The 21,493-nt window shown below is 42.2% G+C and overlaps 1 protein-coding gene across 1 annotated transcript in view; it reads left to right on the top strand.

Moving 5' to 3' along the window:
* The window catches only part of LOC133348457 (transmembrane protein 132E-like), a 57,283-nt gene extending 39,152 nt beyond the window's left edge, over positions 1–18,131 (top strand). The window contains exons 6-9 of the mRNA XM_061561273.1: positions 9,938–10,134; positions 12,156–12,408; positions 14,646–14,837; positions 16,702–18,131. Of these exons, the coding sequence (XP_061417257.1) occupies positions 9,938–10,134; positions 12,156–12,408; positions 14,646–14,837; positions 16,702–17,721 (1,662 nt within the window). The 3' untranslated portion in view covers positions 17,722–18,131. The remainder of the gene's footprint in view (positions 1–9,937; positions 10,135–12,155; positions 12,409–14,645; positions 14,838–16,701) is intronic.
* The last annotated feature ends 3,362 nt before the right edge of the window (positions 18,132–21,493 follow it).

Genomic DNA, 21,493 nt, shown 5'->3' with positions numbered 1-21,493 from the left:
ATGTTACGATCATCACTATCTATCCTACATATGACATCAATGCCATGTATAGTGCATTGGCGCAGTGGTCAGCGTACTGCACTACAAAGTTGGTGATCCGAGCCGAGATAAATTCATGGCCACGGTTAACGTGGGGTGCAAAGTGATATTAGCACCGAGTTCTGAGCACCACCTTCATCAGCAAACCCACACTGACCAGCGTGATGACATATAGCCAAACAACCCCTATGACTAACATTGCATGGATAGGCCTTTTTTCCAGGAGTATGCATTCACACGCTCCAAAGAATACATGAAATGAATATAGAATGTTATTTTTTGTTAATTGCAACTACATTTTAAAAAACCCAAGTAAGCTCATGATTTCTATTACTCGAATTATTGTTAAACACTTAACGTGTCTCCATGGATAATAATGTTAAATGGGGCATTACCGTACAGAACATTCTGCCTTGCCTTTAGACACTGGCTGTTATGAATTATAAGTTTAGACTGACTGACATACAAGTTCACCGAGCGTGTGTAGTTTTTAACAAAACATTTTTTTCCAGGAATAAAACAAATGACAACCTTTCAGCCAACCGACCTCCACTGTAAATATCCGTGCTACAAAGACTGTACCAATGAGTGCCAAAAGCCCAAAGTGGAAATCCATTGTGAGGCTGTTGCAGTCTATAATTAGGCATGCAAATCAAATACAGACATGTCACTCACTATTAAAGAATTATAATTTCCAGTTTGAGCTATGCCCATCAAACTAAATACACACAAATACTTGGTAGCGTTGATTGTATGAGTTTCATTTATCTCAGCCTTCACCATGGTATTAGCGGAACACATCGCATTTCAGTGTCCCCAGATGTTTGTCACCACCTCAGCTGTGGTTGTTCAGAACGCTGCTGTTATCTGCTTTTGAAGATCCCTCAAGGTTGTAGGAATTGTTTTTTTTGCTGAATACTTACACTTTTCGCAAAACCAACTGTTCCACCACGCGGTTCAAACCGTTGGTTGATTGCAGCCATTTAATAACTGTTAGACGTCTGCGTACACCATGTATATGGGTGTTATTACCGGCAGAACGTTGTACTTGAATTGTAAATGTTGTGGGTTTACTCTCCAACACACCGGTGTGCTGAACAAGTAACAAATTGGCATGTTTTGTTTACGTTACAAACCTTACTAATTGGTTGTGTCAGGTGGTGGCGGGTTTAACGGCACGTTTATGTTTATATTCCAGGCTCGATTTAACATAGTGCATAAAATTCGTGATCCGATCCCATCTGTGAAGGATATGATCCCTGACATACAATACCCTGGCGTCTACAAACTAAGCGGTGTCTGCGACAGTAGTTTCATTGGGGAAACTAAGCGACATGTCTCAGACCGTGTTCGTGAGCATAAGGCAGATTTTAAACACGGTAGGACCAACACGTCGGATGTGGCTGATCATTGTTTTAATGCGGTTGGCTCACACGAAATACATTTTTCAAGACGAAGGTACTTTGTAAGCCCACTGGCTATCAACAAAGATTCGTTCATGAAGCCATCCATATATACAGACACAGACACAATTTCAACCGAGAGGGTGGGTACAAACTCAGCAATCATTGGAAAGAAGTCATCAACCAGTTTAAGTCATAACTGGCTGTGATGTTCCCATCCTGCCACCTTCCAATGTTAGTTTTTTCCCCGTGGCTTCGGCTCTCCGATTTCACATTAACAGGTTGAATTTCTCGTGCCAACGTGACCACCTCCAGACGCCGACCTCTACGTCACGGTGGCTCTGCGATCTCCCATTAACACGCAAATCTCTCCCATTAACATGCTAATCTCTCCCATTAACATGCTAATCTCGCACATTAACATGCTAATCTCTCACATTAACATGACTAGCCCCGCCCACTTCGAATATGACCCTCGAACTACACCCAATAAAACAGTCTGCATTCAGCGGCTTTCCTCCTCTTTCCTCCTGATGACGATCGCTTGTGTTGTGATCGAAACCTCGTAGTTTTTTGTTTATTTTATATTTATTATTTGTATGAATTTGTACCTATCTACGTGACTTTACTGAAAGACCCAAAGAATATGAATTCCTGCAGTCGCGAAAGCTTTAAGTCAACATTTATACCATTGGAATCTCATTTGCCAGTCAAAAATATGATAATTGTTTTTTTATTGTTTTTTTTCTGGTCCAACCCATGTGAGACTAGGCTCAAGGAAAGCTGTCTCGGGTGTGGACCAATCAACTTCAAGGACAGTGCATATATTATCAGAGTTATGTTTTTTGTTTGCATTATGGCTGCAGGTATTGTGGTATATGCAAACATGACTCCTTGTAAAAAAAAAAGGTGTCAGTTTTGTTTGCCAGATATAAGGGTAAAAAAACAATTATCAACATCTATATTTACGCAATCTAACCAAAACAAACCTCTATTATGGACAAGTAGTGAGGGATAAGTACATACAAAGATATATTATTAATTACGGTACATGTACATTATACATTCGCAAAATACCACGACTGGTGGCACTAAAGCACAAACAATGTGTTTATATTACATCACTGCCAAATACTGCCTGCTCACATAAAAACTTTTAAAAATGTCAAAAAGAGACATGTTTTCTTCATAAGTGTTTTTCAGTCAGGACTCGGTATTCTAGTTCTGACTTAATGCAATGACCCCAGTTCATGACCTACATTCAGAAAAATAAACCATCCAGTGCATGGGCTACAACAAAGAAGAATGCTAAGTGTGTTGTTTCAAACCCACGAAGAGCCACTATGCTTATAGTAATGCTGCTGGAGAAACCTCACTCCAATGCGAGAATAAAGCTTCAAAATGCGTTTTGGTCACTTTATTTTAGCTGGTCAACACGGGTTGGTGAAGAGTTTCCCACAAAATGGTTCAGATAATCACTCGCAACCAATGTTAACCACGGCTGGAAATTAAACTCGGGTCACCAGGTTTACAGCGCCATGCTTTACCCACTGCACCATCACTCAACGCCCCCATTTTTACTCCAATGCACTCTATCTATTTTTCATAATTGAGATATAATAGCTTAATCTATTTTCATTCAATTTGCATCTGTTTCAAAAACACATCTCTCAGTTCTCGAATGTTTTTTTGTAATGCTATTATTGTTAATTCATCTATTCTACCTGATGGCAATTTTCTCATACCACGGGCACGTGTGTATCGTGAAAGTGGATACAAGAATTGGGCATTCAAAGCACATCCCAAGAAATGCAAATAATTTTGTGTCACGCTTGAAATAGCGCTTGGAGCAATAGGAATTCATGAGAAGGCTCTTCTTACCGCCTTGCAGTTGAATACAGCACCAGAAAGTCAACAGAGATATATATTTTTCAGCATTTATTGAAATCTACCACAGCACTGCCTTTAATCTAATAAAATGAAATGCTGAAACTGTGGGGGCTTGACTCCATGGTGCATTTTAACCCAACTCTTATGAGGAAATGCTTTGACAATGAAATCAACTTTTTATTGTTTTAAGCGATTGTATTTTTTTTGTTACAATGGTAAAAAAATTTAAAGTTTTTCCAACTATTTTATTCCAATTAAACAAACGCCATCAGACCATGAGATGAAATATACATTCAGGTTTCTCACAAGTCGGTAGTATATCACACTGCGTTATAGAACGGCCTGCAGAAGGTATTATCATGTAAATGCTTATGAAATCCATGCAAACCGATCCAATTTACCCACATTGTGGGTGCTGCACATACACACACACCCGATTTACAGACAAATGTTCGCACAGCATTCAAACTAACAATTATAATTCTCAACGTTGACATATTTGCCAATTTGAGCGACAAATAAAATGCAGTGCAAATTGGTGTAATAATTTACTTGGCAGGCTGAGACCACCGACTCACTGGACTTGAGAAATTAATCGGATTGTGGGTGGCTATCTGGATGAGAGCTGGCGCTTAGAGTAAGTGACCATCAGCATACAAACGCAGATCTGACACCTATGGGTGGACTTTGATTCAAAGCCAGGTTTTCTCAGTGGTGCCACCTCAGTGCCCTTGATGTGTGAGCAACCCGGCCTCCTCAAAAAAATTCACTTTTTTTATTACATTGGTCTTATTATGGCGTCATTAAAAAAATTACTGTCATTTAAAAGTGTTGATTGCTTGCATTGTATGCCACAGTTGCAGTCCAAGGTTTGTGCAAATATGATAATGGAACTAATTTTTATCAACGCAATGTTTTGCCTTACTGAAAAGACTGGCCAAAACCTTAGATTTGTGTAATTTTCACCATTGTCTCAGAGCCGGTAGCGTTCTGAGCTCGTAAGAAGAGCGAAAGCAAACCTAATATAATTTTAGATTTTGCCTTTCATCATACATGTATTTACTGCCATCTTGGCAATCCACTGCTAGATAATGGTCCATGTTGTATAAAGGGGTTATCTGACCATACTTCACCATGCTGGGCAGTGCAGGCTGGTGACGGTGGAAAGCAAAAACATGGGAGCTTAGAAGTACAGAACAACAATGGGTTTTGCTTCACTGACCACTGCATGTTCTGAATGTAGCCCCCATTGCCTAATGACAGGTAGTGGTAATCCGGCCCTGTGGAGGCAGCAGGGATTGTTGGTGGATCGCACAAATGCTGTGAAACTCCATTCCCTTGGGTGCCAAGGTGCCATATCCTGACTCGCCAGGAAGGGGCAGCACAGCAAGTGGACGAATCACCATTTGTTTCCATCTAAGTGGGGGACAGAGTGTTGTCCTTTCGCATGTATAGGTTTTATACTCGGGTACTGTGGTTTCCTCCCACATAAAATAAAATGCAGAGCCCTCCTGAAAAAAAATCATACGACTCGGTGTGGCTTTCCTCGATTATGAATTAATTATAGGAGATATGTGTGTGTTCACGGTAGTCACTCATAGAAGCAGGCTCAAAAACCTGCTTAGATTTTGATATCCAATGGTAAGATCTGACGATCATGTGCATTGAGGGAGATTTGGTCAAAGGCTCGTTGCCATATATATTCTTATATTTCATTTTCAAGAGCGTCAATAAAACAAAGATATGATCCTGTGCTTGTTTTAGAATTTTTCTATCACTCCATATATGAAGGAAACCGATGCTAATATTTAGAAATATGCCACACATGTTGTTACGTCAACATTTTAAATTAAATAACACCTCAATTGTTTAGAAATAACTGTATCCAGTGACTGGTATGCACTGATATGTTTTATTCCTCCTCCGTCACTGGAGGCACTGTATAGCCATGCTATCAATCGATTGTTAAATCTGATTAAATATTACAAAAAAAACAGATTAAACTCACAGCCAGACATGTATGATTTTTTTATATATTTATCTAATGATACATTTCCCACCAACGTAGACTGCTCCATAAATGGAAGTGATAGAATTTCATCCACATAAAATGCATATCCAGATGCTGCACAGAAATTGGAAACATTTATTTTTTATAGACAAAAAGAGGCATTCAGTCATCGGTAGAAGAAAACAAGAAGGTCTTGAGCCCAGACTTATACAAGGTGCAGGGAGTTGATAGCATCGATGGCTAGGGGAAGGAAGTTCCAGACTATAAGGGCAGCAGAAGAGTAGTGCTGGGGGTTTTGTGACAACAAGTCACGAAGATTGCCGGGAGCAGAGAGTCCAAGAGAAGAGAGGTAGGCAGGGGTGAGTTTATGGGGAGTCTCAACGATGGTGAATGAGATCTTGACATTGATCTGGGATTAGTTTGGGTGGGCAAATCGAGGGATTGGACCACTGCAGTGGTGTGGTCACGTTTAGAAGTGGAGGTGAGGAGCCTGGCAGCATCATGTTGGGTCCTCAAAATGTGTATCCAAAAATGCAAATCAAACGTTAAAATCCATCAGAATGACCGTGAAGAAAAGTCAGACCGCTTGGAATGTTGATGGTGAATGGAAGAGACCCAGCGGGCCCATGGGAAGTCGTGATGGATATGTGGGACCTTCATCCAGCAGTGGATAGAACATGATTGATGACAATGCCTTTTATATATATATAGCCAATGCATATAATGCATAGGAATATGCAACGTGACGTAATACACTATGCTATTATTAAATACTCAAGGATATTTCAAATAGTTGCACATGTGCGTGTACAATGATGTGCTAATCTATTTGACTGGCATGCTTATTTCACTTTCATTTCCTTAAAAGTTTTGAGTCTTAAAACATTCCTGTGATTAATTTGACAGTATTCTCAATTCAAGGTTTTGAACTCTGCCAAAGTGTAATTATGGATGGCTTCGGTTAGATAAATGTTACATAAATGTGTCAGTGTTTAACAAAAGCTGTTAGGAACTCGTCATTTTGAGCATGAAGGCTCTAGTCTTTAACAAAGAGCAAATGCATCATGCGTGTCTATGGTACTTACATTACGGTGCGTCTAAGAGGTGAATTGTCCCTAACAGTCGGAGTATCTCAATGTACAGGGTGATCCATTTACAGATACCACACTGATTTATAAATAACCCTCAGCGTATGCGTCATTCCATATTGTAAGTATATCAGGCCGGCTCTCTCGTACAAATTGTGCCAGGAGAGAGTTGAAAAAGACTTAACCAATGTTTCGAGATTGGTCGGAGACACGTAGACGCTTTGGGAGAAAATTACGTTTTCTGTATAATGTTCGGCCGATTATTTTCGTGGTGTGTGTAGACAATTGACCTTGTATAACATCTCAAAACAACACAATTAATGAATTTTTTAAATAAAGGTTTGATTGTGGTAATGCATGTCATAGGCATTTCCACCAAATTCTCTAGAAATACACCCAATCGTTTTTAAAAGCCAAGTGATGTGAGTGGAGTTGCCAATGTTACAGATTGCCATATTGGATTTTTTCGAGTCAAAATTACAGCTTTCGACTTCCAAAATTGCAGTTTACCGAATATACTTTCCGTTACTCTGACAATATTTAGTTGAGCAATAATAGATTTTAGTCCAGTAATAACCTTTCCTACCCAATAATAAACAAGACATCACAGTCCATTAACTCGTATACAATGCTTAGCCAAGATATAGTGTGTGCATAACAAGCAAATAAATGCACAAAAAAAGACATTCAAGCAAACACATGTACAACAAATACGCTGTACAAAAATGTGTTTACAGTTTAAATACGATGTGTTTTCGAGTGTAACCGAATATTGTTCGCACGATGTCCCTTACGTCTTGCTCAATGTGCTGCGAGCAACTCGGTAAACTGATATTCTTAGGTTTTTTCGGTAAAGTCACGTAGGTAAAACATTAAAATTAATAAAAGTAAAATAAAATAAAATAACTGAATTTCCGAATTGATCCCAGAAGGTTGAGCAATGTCCGACATTTCAAAAAACGCTGCCGGGTGCACGCCGACGAAACAACACACGGTACAACCCGAAAACACGTTGGAGCACTTCCTCAAGAAGCTGCCAGCAGATGGAGCGAACCGTCGGACGTTGTTCCGAACAGCACGCGGTACAACCCGAAAACACGTCGGAGCGTTGTGCAGCATCAGAACCGCAAAAAGTGGCACGCAGGTAGTAGACAGTGTACATCTTCTTCGCGAAATTATAATGAGCGTTTGGATTGTACGTGGGTGAAGTAGCCACAAATTGGTGCAGGCACTCATCAATAAAGACTCGTGCATAATTTGTCGAGAAGACTTCGCGCTTTATCACTTGCAGAATCCATCACCTCCAGTCACATTTTATCTCTTTGTTAATTAAACTTAAGAACTGCACTAAAAAAAAGCATGTTTTTTTTTCCATTCCACTCTTCACTCTTTACACATAGCTATCTATAGTTGCTCAGGGATTCCAGTAATGAATGGGAAGCGTAGGCCCAATTATAGCACATATTGTCAAGATGTTTTTTTGGAAAATATGCAATCTAAATGTGAAGGGAACTACAAAGGTTAAAGAAGATTGGTAAACTTGGTTTTTTTTACCGTTGTTTAAATTAAACAGACAAAACATATATCATAATATTCGTCGCGACAGCCTACGTGTTAAACTGATTAACCTCTATGGGGAAGATACTTTTCTTCACACATGAAAATTGGAGAAACTCTGAATCAAGCGAATAAAGCGGATGTATACGCTCTATTTAAGACCAAAACAGGATGAGGATTTCTTCTCCACAACTCTGGCTGTCGCCCGATGATGAGGGTTGTAATTAACGGTGAAACGTCGTACTCGAATTGTCGATGTTGTGGGTTTACTCTCCAATACACAACCAGTGTGCTGAACGAGTAACACATTGGGACGTTTCGATTTAAAACTTTCGTGACTGCAAGGATTCATTTTCTTGGTTCTTTCGGTAAAGTCACGTAGAATGGAAATAATAAAATAATAAAAATAAAACATAATAAAACAATTCTCACGACGTTTCAGCCACAACGCAAGCAGCCGTCCTCATGTGGAGAACAGGTCTGTCGAGAAGACAGACTCTGTCTTTATTTGTATTATTTTATTATTTCCATTCTACGTGACTTTACCGAAAGAACCAAGAAGAAGACATTGGGACGTTTTGTTTACGTGATAAACCTTTACTAATTGGCTATGTTGGGTGGTGGTGGTGGCGGGTTTAACGACACATTTATATTTACGCGATCTAACTCTAAACGATAACATACCACGCAAAGTGTCTATTATTAACTGTGCATCTGGAAACCCATTTTTTCCCCGCTCGCTTGCACTTACACTTGAGAAGCAATGAGAATCATATCTCACACACGGTACACGCAATCACTCTCCTGCAAAAGATGAAACAAACGTCAAAATAAAAGGTATGCATATTTCAGAGTAAAGGATTCCCCAGAAGTTTGTGATTTATTGATACACATAGACCTTTGATGCGCACTACGCGCGCACACACACACACACAGGTGTTGGTGAAATTTCGTATTGCCATTTTGTTAGGTCGATAAGATGCATATTGTACTTTTAAACGTAGATTGAACCTCCGATTAGCACGGTTGGCTACGTACGGTGCGAAATAATTTAAACATACATACAACATACATGTTTATCCATGGTTATCATAAAAACACAGCACTCTATTAACATCCTAATCAAACATACTTTAAAAATACAAATGTAATGTTGTCTTTTGCCTTTCCACCAGCTAATGAGATGATTAAAACATAATTACACGTGTCATGTTTGAGCCTGATTTTTATTAACTTTTTTCATTAACATTGCATTCACTTTCTACAAATATTTTTTTTTGTCGTTGGTATACGTGCATTTGATGTGTGTTGTACTTTGATATTGTACTCTGCCGATGCATCTTGTCACTATAACCTACAATGTGCACAAATATCAATTACTATTCACCGTGAATATTTACGACCAAATCAGCCGTAAATGTGTCCAATCTTTGAAAATCTTGGAAAGCCGGAGAGTGCCTTAATGAGTGACCAACCATGCGCATCAAAGGCGTTGCAAGCTGCCACTGTGCTACGTTGTCAACAGAGGGCAGTGCAGCAAAATTATTAGTTGTACTGTACCATGCACCTATCTCTATGCTCCCCACATTCAGTCCACACTGACTTCACAACCTGCCCGGCATGGGGGGGGGGGGGTCCTCATCCAGCAGTGGAGACAAAAAAAGGCGCTGCTGATGTACACGTCAATATTTCACAGATTCAAGTGCATCTTATAAACTGAAAACTGTTTTATTTTGAAACACAGCAAAACAAAATGTTTACAAAGATGTTCAAACCCATCGGTTGATACAATTGCCTGCAATGTTCTTGTGGTTGATCAGTTCGTGTACACAGTAATGATATCGCATCTGTCAAAAGAATGGGGTGAATGCGTCAACAACAAATCACACTTTTGGGGGGGGGGGGTGATGGCAAGCATTTATTGCGCGCACCTTTACATTTTTTCCCAGGTTTCCCCAGCCTGCCAGTACGTGTACGTGCAGGGAAACGAGAGCAGAGGCTCAGTGCGGGCTCGAATCCAAGTCAGTTACGAGCACCTGCGCTCCTCCATAGATCTTGCAGTGTGGCTTCCCAGGCTGCCTTTGCGAATACAGCTCTCCGACACCGAGCTTAGCCTCGTAAGGGGCTGGAATATACCACTGTCCAGGTACTGCACACCCCCCCCCCCCCCCCCACCACAACGTGCACGTTGTATACAAAATATATACTCTTAGTTCTTTCGGTAAAGTCACGTAGGTAACAAATTAAATTAAAATTAATAAAGACGGAAGCTTGTGTTGCCTCCGAAACGTCGTGATTTTTATTGTTTATTTTTATTAATTTTAATTTCATTTTTTACCTACGTGACTTTACCGAAAGAACTAAGAGTATGAATCCTTGCAGTCACGAAAGCTTCAAATCTAGAATAAAAAAATATATATCCGCACTGAATTTTTAGATGGAGAGAAAAGAAAAAGCACGTCTTAATCGAGGAACAACGAGGATGGGTCATTTATTTCTGTTCATTCTTGGCTGGAGGTTGCGCGTATGAAGACCGCGGTGCGTGGAAAAATAAAATGTTTCGCGTTAATGCGCCCACGTTTCTATTCTCTCCACTTTCACCAACCCACACTGACCCGCGTGGTAATGTTACGGTTAAATAACACGCGTGACCCGCACCACGTGGGGAGAGTGCCTTCGTCCAGAAGTGGATCGGCAAACATGATTACATGTCTACGTACATGTCTGCGTACGCATATACGTACGTATCTGCGTACACGTCTACGTACACTTCTGCGAATTAATCTCGCAACAAACCTGCCTCGAATACAAATTTTGAATTGTATTCAACTGTGAATAACCCAAATAATTTTAATAGATATGTCCATTGCAATTTATATGACGACATTAACCCCGCCCCTCTGGACTTCGCACCTGATTTGCTGACAAGTGACGACATCACTTTCATACCCCCTCTACGTAAGACCGAAACAGGAGGAGGATTTCTCCACAATTCTGGCTATCGCCCGATGAGATTGTTTGTAATATGCCGGCGAAACGTCATACTAGAATTGTACATGTTGTGGGTTTACTCTCCGACACACCGGTGTGCTGAACTAGTAGCTAATTGGCTAAATGTTTTGTTGACGTGACAAACCTTACTAATTGGCTGTGTCGAATGGTGGTGGTTTTAACGACGCATTTATATCCACGCGATCTAACCCAAAACCCTTTATTATGGATATTGGTCGCGAAAGCTTACGTGTGAAAAAATACAGCAGGCGGACTGCTGAGGCAGGAAGAAATATGCGATCTTACATTCACTTGCAAATTCCATCTCTAGCCCCGCTCACTTACCCTTGGGTTGTACCCATCTAAAACCTAGAAACCTTTGGCTGCAGTAGCTCTCTCGCTAAATTTCTTCCTGCCTCAGCAGACCGCCTGCTGTATTTTTTCAACTGAAGACGATTGCTTGTGTTGTGATTTTTTTTCTATCTACGTGACTTAACCGAAAGACCCAAAGAGTATTAGTAGTACCATTAAGTTATATAAAATGGATTACAAATAAGGTAAACGACTGAACGGACGATAAACGAAATTAGGCTCACAGAATAAGCCCTTCTGGATAATACCCTTTGGTCAAAGTTAATTTGGTTATTAAATTTCAATATTTGCTGCATAATTCGTATGTCCTATGTTAACAATTGGCTATAATTGTAAACATAGAAAATATAATTAAACCACCCCAAACATGCAATTAAAAGTTGCATCTTTAAATGTAATTATATTACAATATAAATAGAATGCAGTGCAACTAATGCTTCTTACATCTTGGAAAGGATTAAAAAACATTGTCATCACAACGAAGAAGAATGCTTTCTCAGCACGTATCTGCATACACGCAACGCTTGTCACACATTCCGTAGATGTAAAAATCACGATATTTATGTCCTGTTATATTTATCTGGACACATCACATACAGCCAGTACCCGAGATACGAACGTTTGTGACTTACGAACACCAGCCCTTACGAAGGAACCTCCGCAGGATGTTCTCATTTTTTAAACCATCCGACTTGCGAACGTTCAGTCGCACTTACGAGCCGAACCGCGGAACTCCTCCGCGGGATTTAATGAGTCCCAGCATCCCGCTGCAAAAGAGGTGCCAGTGATATTTTCTTTCAACAGACATTTAAAGGGTGGCACTCAAGGGCAGGCGTGCACCCCACAGCGCCAGCACGCCTCCGTGCGGGTGTTGACGCGGTTCTACACGGAGAGTGCCGATGACACGGATCATGTGTCCACGTTGCCTGGAGCCGATTGGCTGGCCGACGTAACCCACCTGGTGCGCAACAACCTGTGGGTGCTCGACGGACGAGTGGCCAAGCTGCGCGAAGGCACGGTGCTGAAGGGCCTCGAACCCGGCTCAACCATCATTCAGGTGAGCGCATTTGACGTTGCGGGTATTTTAATTTGTACCTGGACGCAAGCCGTGGTGTAACGGTTAGCACACTGGACTTGCAATGCAGAGGTCGCCTGTTTTATTTGCCGGAGCGGCCGTTGAAATATCCGTGCAAGTTTCTGAAATCTCCTCCGTCCCTGTCCACCCGGAGGTGTAAATGGGCACACCAAAGTCAGTCCATCAGGAGGTCGCGGTTGGTGGTGGGGTCAAATGTGAGTACTCCCGACTCTTCCTAAATGTTCAGCCAGCGTGGAAGAGTAGGACAAATACCCTCTCGAGAGGCCCTCCAGAGCTTCCTCTCTTGGAGGCCCCTCCACCAGCATTGGCATGAAGCAAGTAAATCACAAATGAAATGCAAAAGAGCCAACCAAAAATTCATCAATTTCTTGGATTGTGACTACTAATTGAATTGCTGGGAGGTAAATCATTACTCACCTAAATGATACTGTAATTTTGGTTTTTGATCATCTAAATGTCATTGTCTATATATATAAAACTAGCAAATACGATTATGTATGTTCACGTTCAAGCTTCATAACCAATCACATTAACAGCAGATGCAGGTGAACATTGCAAACTAAGATCATCCTTTCTCCGTAAAAGAAGCAAAAAAACCTGGTATTGAAAAGTAAATCACATTTAATTTTTGTTTTATCACCGTCCTATGTGGAATAGATTATATTGGATGGATAATGTCTTTTTTACACAAATGGCTCCATTCCCACAACAGTCGAGAGTTTGAGGCCAACTGCAATGGCTATAAACAACCTGATGCCTGTGCGATGACAACACGGTGCACTTATATGTATCTGGCAGCTCTCTTTATTCTCCAATCAAGCACCATGCCAAGCAACGTGTGGAAATATTAAACTAAATGCCAGACAGTAGATGATCCTCTCAGAGCCTGTTTAGATGAGAGTGAAAGTGTTCATGGAGGCCCATACTTCCGAATTAACCCCCGAGGTGCCTTTTGCATCACCATCAATTTCCTTAGTCTGACATGTACCTTGACATTTAGTCAGAAAACTGTTCCTACACTTAAACCAGAGGGCAGCAACCCCTTTGTTCCATGGGAGTTAAGAGAGGAAAAAAGGCCACTGCTTCAACTGCTGTGCCGGGAGATCAACCAGGGCGACCTATGAATCGCAAGTGCGGTGCGCTGACCTTTTAAACCACGACAGCAAAGAGTTTCATCTGAGTTCTGAGAAAATCCATAGAACAAGAGGGAACCTTGACTTTTGAGGCAGGCAGTGTGATGCAGGTTTGCATCATGTATATATTTTGCGTGCAATGTAAAGTTTAAAAGGAAATTAAAAACATCAATCTTACTGCATATACCAACGTGTTTACACGACAATGGCTCTGCAAGCTTTGCGAACATGAATAGATGCAGGTTGTTTTGCCTGGAGAAAATGTATAGATTGCAAATTGATTTTTTTTACATTTGCTTTGCAGGGAGTGATTCATTAGTTGCTGTAATGACCTAAGCTTATGCAATAACCACGTTTTCTTTGCAAAATCTGTTCAATTAGATGACGTTACCACCGGCTTAACGTGATCATGCAATAGAACGTGCATTTGCTAATGTGCTGTCTAAATTACCCTGCATCTGAAGAGAGCTGTACATAATAGCGAACGTATTTTTATTTAATAGAAAGAAACGGTCATCGGCAGAGGAAATTAGAAAGGTCTCGAGTGTGGACTTGAATTGTGACAAGGGAATCCTTCTTTGCTCGGCTGAGTTTGGAGGGATGGGAGACCGTAACCCTCTCGAGGATGCTACCGAGGAAAGGGAGGTTTTTGCGATGGGACGGATGGTTGCTTGGGTGTTGGGGGGGGGTGTTTTGCGAGGGTTTGTTCAGGATGTGAGGGAGGGCAGCTGTGTGGAGAGCTAAATTAATGATGCCAGATGAGATGGAGGCATTGACAAAGCTGGTGAAGAAAGGGGGCCAGGGTGGGTTGGCGGTGTTGTTCGGCATGATGTCCGTTTCCACGTTCTGCTTGACTGATTATTCAGAAACTAAAGCTCCTGGCACGTGGAGAAAAAACAATCAGGCAGAATGCCAAACAACAACAACAACACGCTGTACAACCCGAAAACACATACAAACACTGCATTACAACCGCGGAAAATCGCATTCAGCAGAATTAATATTATCTATTGATCCCCCCCCCCCCCACCACCACCTTCCAATTCCTGTCTTCTGTTGTGCCAGGTTCTGTCACCTGTGTCTGGCGGCGTGCTGGGGGAGCACGCGGTGACGGTGAGCGAGGAGAAGGTCTCCGTGAGCGGGCTGCACGTGACGCTGCTCTCGGGCCTCTCCCTGTCTCTGCGGCCCAGCAGCAGCGAGCCGGGCGTCGTCGTCGCCAGCACCACCGCGCAACACGGCCTGCACTCGCTCAAGCAGGTGAGAGGCTTTGGGTGTCCGGGCCAAAGGAAGCGAGGGGGCAAAAGCTGCTGCCCTCTTCTTGGTTCTTTCGGTAAAGTCACGTAGAAGGGAAATAATAAAATAATACAAATAAAACATCATAAAATAATTCTCACGACGTTTCGGCCACAACGCAAGCAGCCGTCCTCAGGTGAAGAACAGGTCTGTCGGAAAGACAGCGTCTGAATGAACACCACCAGGCTTGGCAGCGTATATTTAAGCTGGGTTGGAGGGGGAAGAGCGCCTTGACAAAGGAATTTGCATATCAAGAGGAATTTAGCATATTTATTGGAAATGCAGATTAGTCACTGCAGCACAGTAGTTATCACAGCTGCTGCCCTGTGCTCACAGCATTGTATGTATGTGTGTATGTTGAACTTCTTTTGCACCGTACGTAACCAACCGTGCGAAGGTAAAGGCTACCCCCAGGTACCACGGGCCGTGCATGCAAGCCACATTACTTCCCCTTTTGAATGCTTTCCAACGAAGGTGGGAAGGTATTCTATGTATGTAGGTTGAACTTCTTTCGCAACGTACAGAGCCAACCATGCTAATCAGAGGTGCGGGAATTAATTGGATTTCTCCGTCTGTCTCTGTCTGTCTGTATGTCCGTCTATCCATCTACAACACGGGGTCACGACAACTCTCGTAAAAGGTTATCTAACCTGAACGAACCCGTCATGTACAGCCTGCGTCGCTATTAGGGACTTAACGTCGAGGAAATTGACCACGTTGATCAAGGGGTTGCCCAAAACATGGAGACAACACGCAAACGAAAAGGTCAATTTGCTCTCTTGGCAAATTCGTTTCACCCTGAAAGCTTCCCCATCTGCCTCCATACCGCAAATTTAATTCTTCCAAAAACAAACAATAATCGTGCACCACGATTTTTGTTCTAACTTTACTACAGGGGATGTATGTACACGTTATGTGTAAACTGACATACGTAGCTATAAAGTTGTCCTGCTGTTTTTGAATTATAATACCACAATCTTGGCTCTTTTAAAGCGAGTCTGCAGAACATGTGCAATGATGGCGATGTCTTCGAGACAGGCAAAGCATGGTTGTTATGTTTACTGTTGAAGATATATCTCTACAGATATAACCAACGTAGCGTTGCCATTAGTGTTCGTGGTGATGCTCGTGTGGACCCTGTATTTTTTCTAGTCGCGTAGTATTAATGACCATTGATGCACTGTGTGAACATTGGCACATTGATGGTTCAGCACAGCCAGCACCCAAGAGGGCTGCCACAATAGGCATGGCTCGCCGACAATTGATGGACAAGTTCAACGTAACGAGTGCGCAAATTCTGGTGCACGAGCCAAAGGTGGTGGCAATTTGAGCTTCATGTTTGTCATCTAGGAGAGCGGCAGCACAGTAGTTACCACAATCGGTGCAATTCGCTGCTGAGATCAGCGCCATTCCACATCAGAACCAATCCTGGCTTTCCCTCCACCCTATTCACCAACGTGCACTGACCAGCACGGTGAAGTATGATCATACAGCCTCCATGACTGATACAGTGTGGGAAGGCCTTTATTCAGCAGTGGACTGACAAAAGCCTATAAATAATTGTGTTATTTACTATTGTATACCGTATAATATGCATACACATAACTCATTAATTTTAGTTATGGACTATAACAAAAGAAAGGGCAGGCATGCAGGGCCATTATTCACGAATGATGTGCAAAGTTATTTATTATGTTATGAAACTGGTAATTGAGTTTTTAACATATATATAATTGCCTTATACAAGTATAATATGTGCTTTGGATTTCATGAAAAATTGGTGCTTTCCTCACTCGTAAAAACACAAAAATATTCCGTTTTCTTGCAGAAAGCATCTCTGCTCATCTGGGTAGAATTTGAAGACAACACGATGGTGCCACTGAGCCTCTTCAGCACAAAGGACTATAATCTTACCATCAACAACGTAGACAGACGAGCAGCATCTATCAATGCAGAAAATCTGTCTTGGGAACCAATTTTCCAAGCCAAATGGGATGGAAATGAAAAACCGATTCAAGTGGTGCTGCAAAATCCACAGCCCTGTTGGGATGACGATGCTGAATCCGCTATGTTCTCGACGTCTGTCGAAGTCCTCGTGAAATTTGGTCAAAAGAGAGAAGAGGGGGAGGAAGGAGGTGCGAGCAAAACTCCAGACGCCGGCAAAAATCAATACGTTAAGAACGTCAGCCAAATCAGCGCGTCCTCCACGGCGATTGGAGCGAAGACTCAAACGGAGATTGTGAAAGCGGCCAGGGACGGCTCGCGGCACACGGCAGGTCCCAGGGGACATGGAGGGAAGGAGAGCGTCAGCGACGGAGGTGCTATCGGCCCGGCACAACACGGCAGCAATGGCTCATCTGAGAAAAAGCCGAGAGGCCTCTCCGATATCCAGATTGGAATGTACACCTTACTGACAGTATTCTGCATCGCCATCCTGATGTTTCTGATCAACTGCTTAATATACGCGGTGAAGTACAGGCGCAAGCGTGTCCACCTGGGGAGTCAAGAGGTCGCTCACAGCCACGAATGGATCTGCCTCAGGGACAGCCAGGAATCGGCCGTCAGTACTCTAAACAAGGACACCGACTCACAGCTTGCCAAGCAGAAGCATAAATACGTGGGGGGTCCACAGGTGTACCTCCAGGCCAGCGAGAAAGTGTCGACCGAGGCGTACGTGATGCAGGGGGAATGCAGGAGCGGCATACCTCGTACTTCTCCTCTTCGGAAGAATTCCATATTTACAACAATCTGGGTGACGAGCAACAGCAGTAAGGCACAGGCGACTGCTAGCCCTTCTCGTTCTGCCAGAGATGAGAGCGCGTTATCATATTCCCGTGACGTTTGTTGATAGTAACAAATATATCTGTAGGATACAACCGAACAAAAATACGTGACGTGGCATGAGAGAACTTTTGGATTTTTTGGTGATGTATCATAATCAGCTTGTAAAATAGTAAGATAATGGGCAACATTAACCAGCTGTTGTAGTATGTGTATAAAATTACAATTTGCAAAAGTAACATTGTCATCTGTGATAAGCTTCTCTAAACTCTACAAATGATATCAAGGATTACTACGTACAAATCTCGGCACACAGTTAAACATGCACATTTATCCGTAAAGGTGTGTAATGTACATCGCTATTTGCACGAATTTAAGCTTTAATGATCCGTTTTTTTGAAGTAAATGCTGTTTTCATTGATGTTGATTTTAGTTTAGCATACTGAAATAAATGTTTGCCTGTTACATTCCTTTACACCAACGCGTCGTTGCCATTAATAGGTGTGGACATACCATCCGAGATTGTTTAAGGTGATGTTTTTAAACAACACATTAACGTAACTTTAATAATCTAAATCAACCTTCCTTCACGTCTCCCAGAGCATTCGCATTCAGTGCGGCCAGTTCGCTTAATGGAATGATTTATGGCTCTCTCTTTAATTGGTATTTGTCTATCAAAGGGGTTGGGGGGGTGTTAATTAATTCCCTCGTAGACTGAGTATACAATTTTATTTTCTACCACGTTGTCGAGAGAATAGATGAGATTGAAAACTTAAATAGGGTGTTTAACTATAAATGTTTCTAAGGAGGCTTGGGCAGGGCCACCAGAGAACAGGAGCGAGTGCTGTGAGCAGGTAATAACGAAGATTACAGTGTTCCTCAAACGTGATGTAGCCGTTGCAATTTCGGCAGGAACCAGGAGAGCAAGGCAATTTAAGGGTACCGACATCCAGTCAGCAACGCATTCGTAAATCACCATCATAAGCAGCCATGTTCTATCCACTGCTGGAGGAAGGCCCCCCCCCCCCCCGCCCGCCTCATACTATTGCTATCCCCTCGCGGTTCTACGATGCCCACAATCCATCTCGCTCCCATCTCCATGGTGGTTCTCTCCCCTGGGTGCATTCCCTCGCTATTTGGCTGTCTTTCTGTCACCAGCGTCATCCATCGGCCCTCATCGTCCCTTCTTGTCACGCGTCTTGCTCCTTAATCTCGAATAACTGTCCACTGCAGTCATTATGTTGTCTCTGAATTTGATTTTGTTCACTGATCGATGTGTCCCTCTTTCTCTTTCTCGGTGTAATTCCCAGAATGGATCTCTCGATGCTTCTTTATGTCACTTCTTGAGGATTTGTTTAATGTTATTTTGCGGTGTTCCGTGCTTCTGATACGTTTGTAATCGCTGGCAATGTGCTAATTTAAAATCTTCTTGGTATGTGGCATTTCATTTTCGGGTTCAGCTTTTATCAAGATCTCCATCCTCACATATTCACCTCTTTTTTAAGAACTTGATTCTCACCTGCATTAATTGTTTGCCCGAGTTATACACCCACACTCTACTGTTTTCAAGTTTCAAACTTGTTGTACATGATGTACATGATGTACAACATGGCACCTTTAGAAGAACATCAAAATTGCATGGTAATTCGGGAAACTGCTTTTAAAATGTATTCAGAACACAGTTTACTCCCAAGACCATGTTTAATATATGGTGTGCATTAAAATCCAACTTAAGCAAGTGCAATATTTTTGTTTTCTCTCACACATCTGTCTTTAGTTTCCAAAAGATTGACTTCATTTCCAGAGAACAGATGTCCTTGGGTAAATGTGTTCTTCTATCAAAGATAATTAAGCAAAAATAAGGTGAGTGTAAACGTGTGCAATTAAACGCCTGCATATAAAATGTGTTTGCATCAAGGGGCAGCGCAGCATTAATTGGTTTTACCAACTAGAATCGCCAACACAACTCGCCAAGGACAGCAATGATCAATCCACTGCTGGACGTAAGGGCCTCTCCTAAACCATCACAAACCTTTCACCTGCAACTGTGATGAGTACAGGGACTCCTCTGCTTACGAACGAGTTAGGTTCCAGAGGTCTGTTCATGAGTCGATTTGTCCAACTTTCCTCCTCCTGTCGATTCCAAACATGTTGTACATTATACACGGGAAATGAGTTTTAAAGTTGTATCATCTCCTATAGATATAGATGCCACTGGCTCTTCATGTTCTGCAAATGTAGATGCCACTGGTTCTTCACGTTCTGCAGATGTAGATGCCACTGGTTCTTCACGTTCTGCAGATGTAGATGCCACTGGTTCTTCACATTCTGCAGATGTAGATGACACTGGTTATTCATGTTCTGCAGATGTAGCTGACACTGGTTCTTCACGTTCTGCAGATGTAGATGCCACTGGCTCTTCATGTTCTGCAAATGTAGATGCCACTGGTTTTTCACGTTCTGCAGATGTAGATGCCACTGGTTCTTCACGTTCTGCAGATGTAGATGCTACTGGTTCTTCACGTTCTGCAGATGTAGATGACACTGGTTATTCATGTTCTGCAGATGTAGCTGACACTGGTTCTTCGCGTTCTGCAGATGTAGATGCCACTGGTTCTTCATGTTCTGCAGATGAAGATACCACTCGTTCTTCATGTTCTGCAGATGTAGATGCCACTGGTTCTTCATGTTCTACAGATGTAGATGCCACTGGTTCTTCATGTCTTGCAGATGTAGATGCCACTGGTTCTTCGTGTTCTGCAGATGTAGATGCCACTGGTTCTTCATGTTCTGCAGATGTATATGCCACTGGGTTTTCTTGTTTTGCAGATGTAGATCCCACTGGTTTTTCACGTTCTGCAAATGTAGATGTCACTGGTTTTTCACGTTCTGCAGATGGAGATGCTACTGGTTCCTCACGTTCTGCAGATGTAGATGCTACTGGTTCTCTGTGTTCTGCAGATGTAGATTACACTGGTTCTTCATGTTCTGCAAATGTAGATGCCACTGGTTCTTCATGTTCTGCAGATGTAGATGCCACTGGTTCTTTGTGTTCTGCAGATGTAGATGCCACTGGTTCTTCACGTTCTGCAGATGTAGATGCCACTGGTTCTTCACGTTCTGTAGATGTAGATGCCACTGGTTCTTCACGTTCTGTAGATACTCATTTCCTTTGGTGCTCGTGTTTCCTCTCTACTCTCTTGAAAAACTCACCAATAGATATCTGCACAGTGATCGCTTCTTCTCTTCATGAATCAACTTGTAACAGGCAATAGCATCGTAAATAGCTACAACTGGACATGCGGAGAGCTTTTTATCATAACTCTGAAAGTTCATAAGTCGAATGTTCGTAAGGAGAGCAGTCCCTGTTACTATCCATGGAGCCACCTGCACATGAGCTGATGCTATCCGCTTACCTCTGTGGCAGATGCCCTCTTTGGTCGCGTCCCCTTTATCTGCCATCATCCCTTCCAGTGACACATCCAGCCACCCCCATTGCGTTTACTATTATCACCCGTCTAGGATAGTAAGTGTATTTACCCGTCTAGGGTAAACAGGGTATTCTTACCCTAGATGGGTTTACGTTGAAAATATTTCTTCAGAACTGTTTTTTGTGTTTAGTGTGTTGCCCTTCCCCCCGCACATCCAATTAGCGCGGTTGGCTATGTAAGGTGCGAAAGAAGTTCAACATACATACTTCATACTTCTATATGATACCCACGTGATCCTCTTTCTGTCTCTCAATGTGATTCCGAGCATGCATCTCTCCGCGCTTCTATGCAATTTTTTTTTTACGTTGTATTCTCTAAGTCAATGTCCTTGTTTCTGATTCACGTGTC

The sequence above is a fragment of the Lethenteron reissneri genome, chromosome 27 (assembly GCF_015708825.2).
Source record: "Lethenteron reissneri isolate LAM-NWPU_2019-01 chromosome 27, ASM1570882v1, whole genome shotgun sequence".
Taxonomy (NCBI): Eukaryota; Metazoa; Chordata; class Hyperoartia; order Petromyzontiformes; family Petromyzontidae; genus Lethenteron; species Lethenteron reissneri.
Note: the sequence above shows the minus strand (reverse complement) of the source record. Positions and strands in the feature narration are given on the sequence as shown.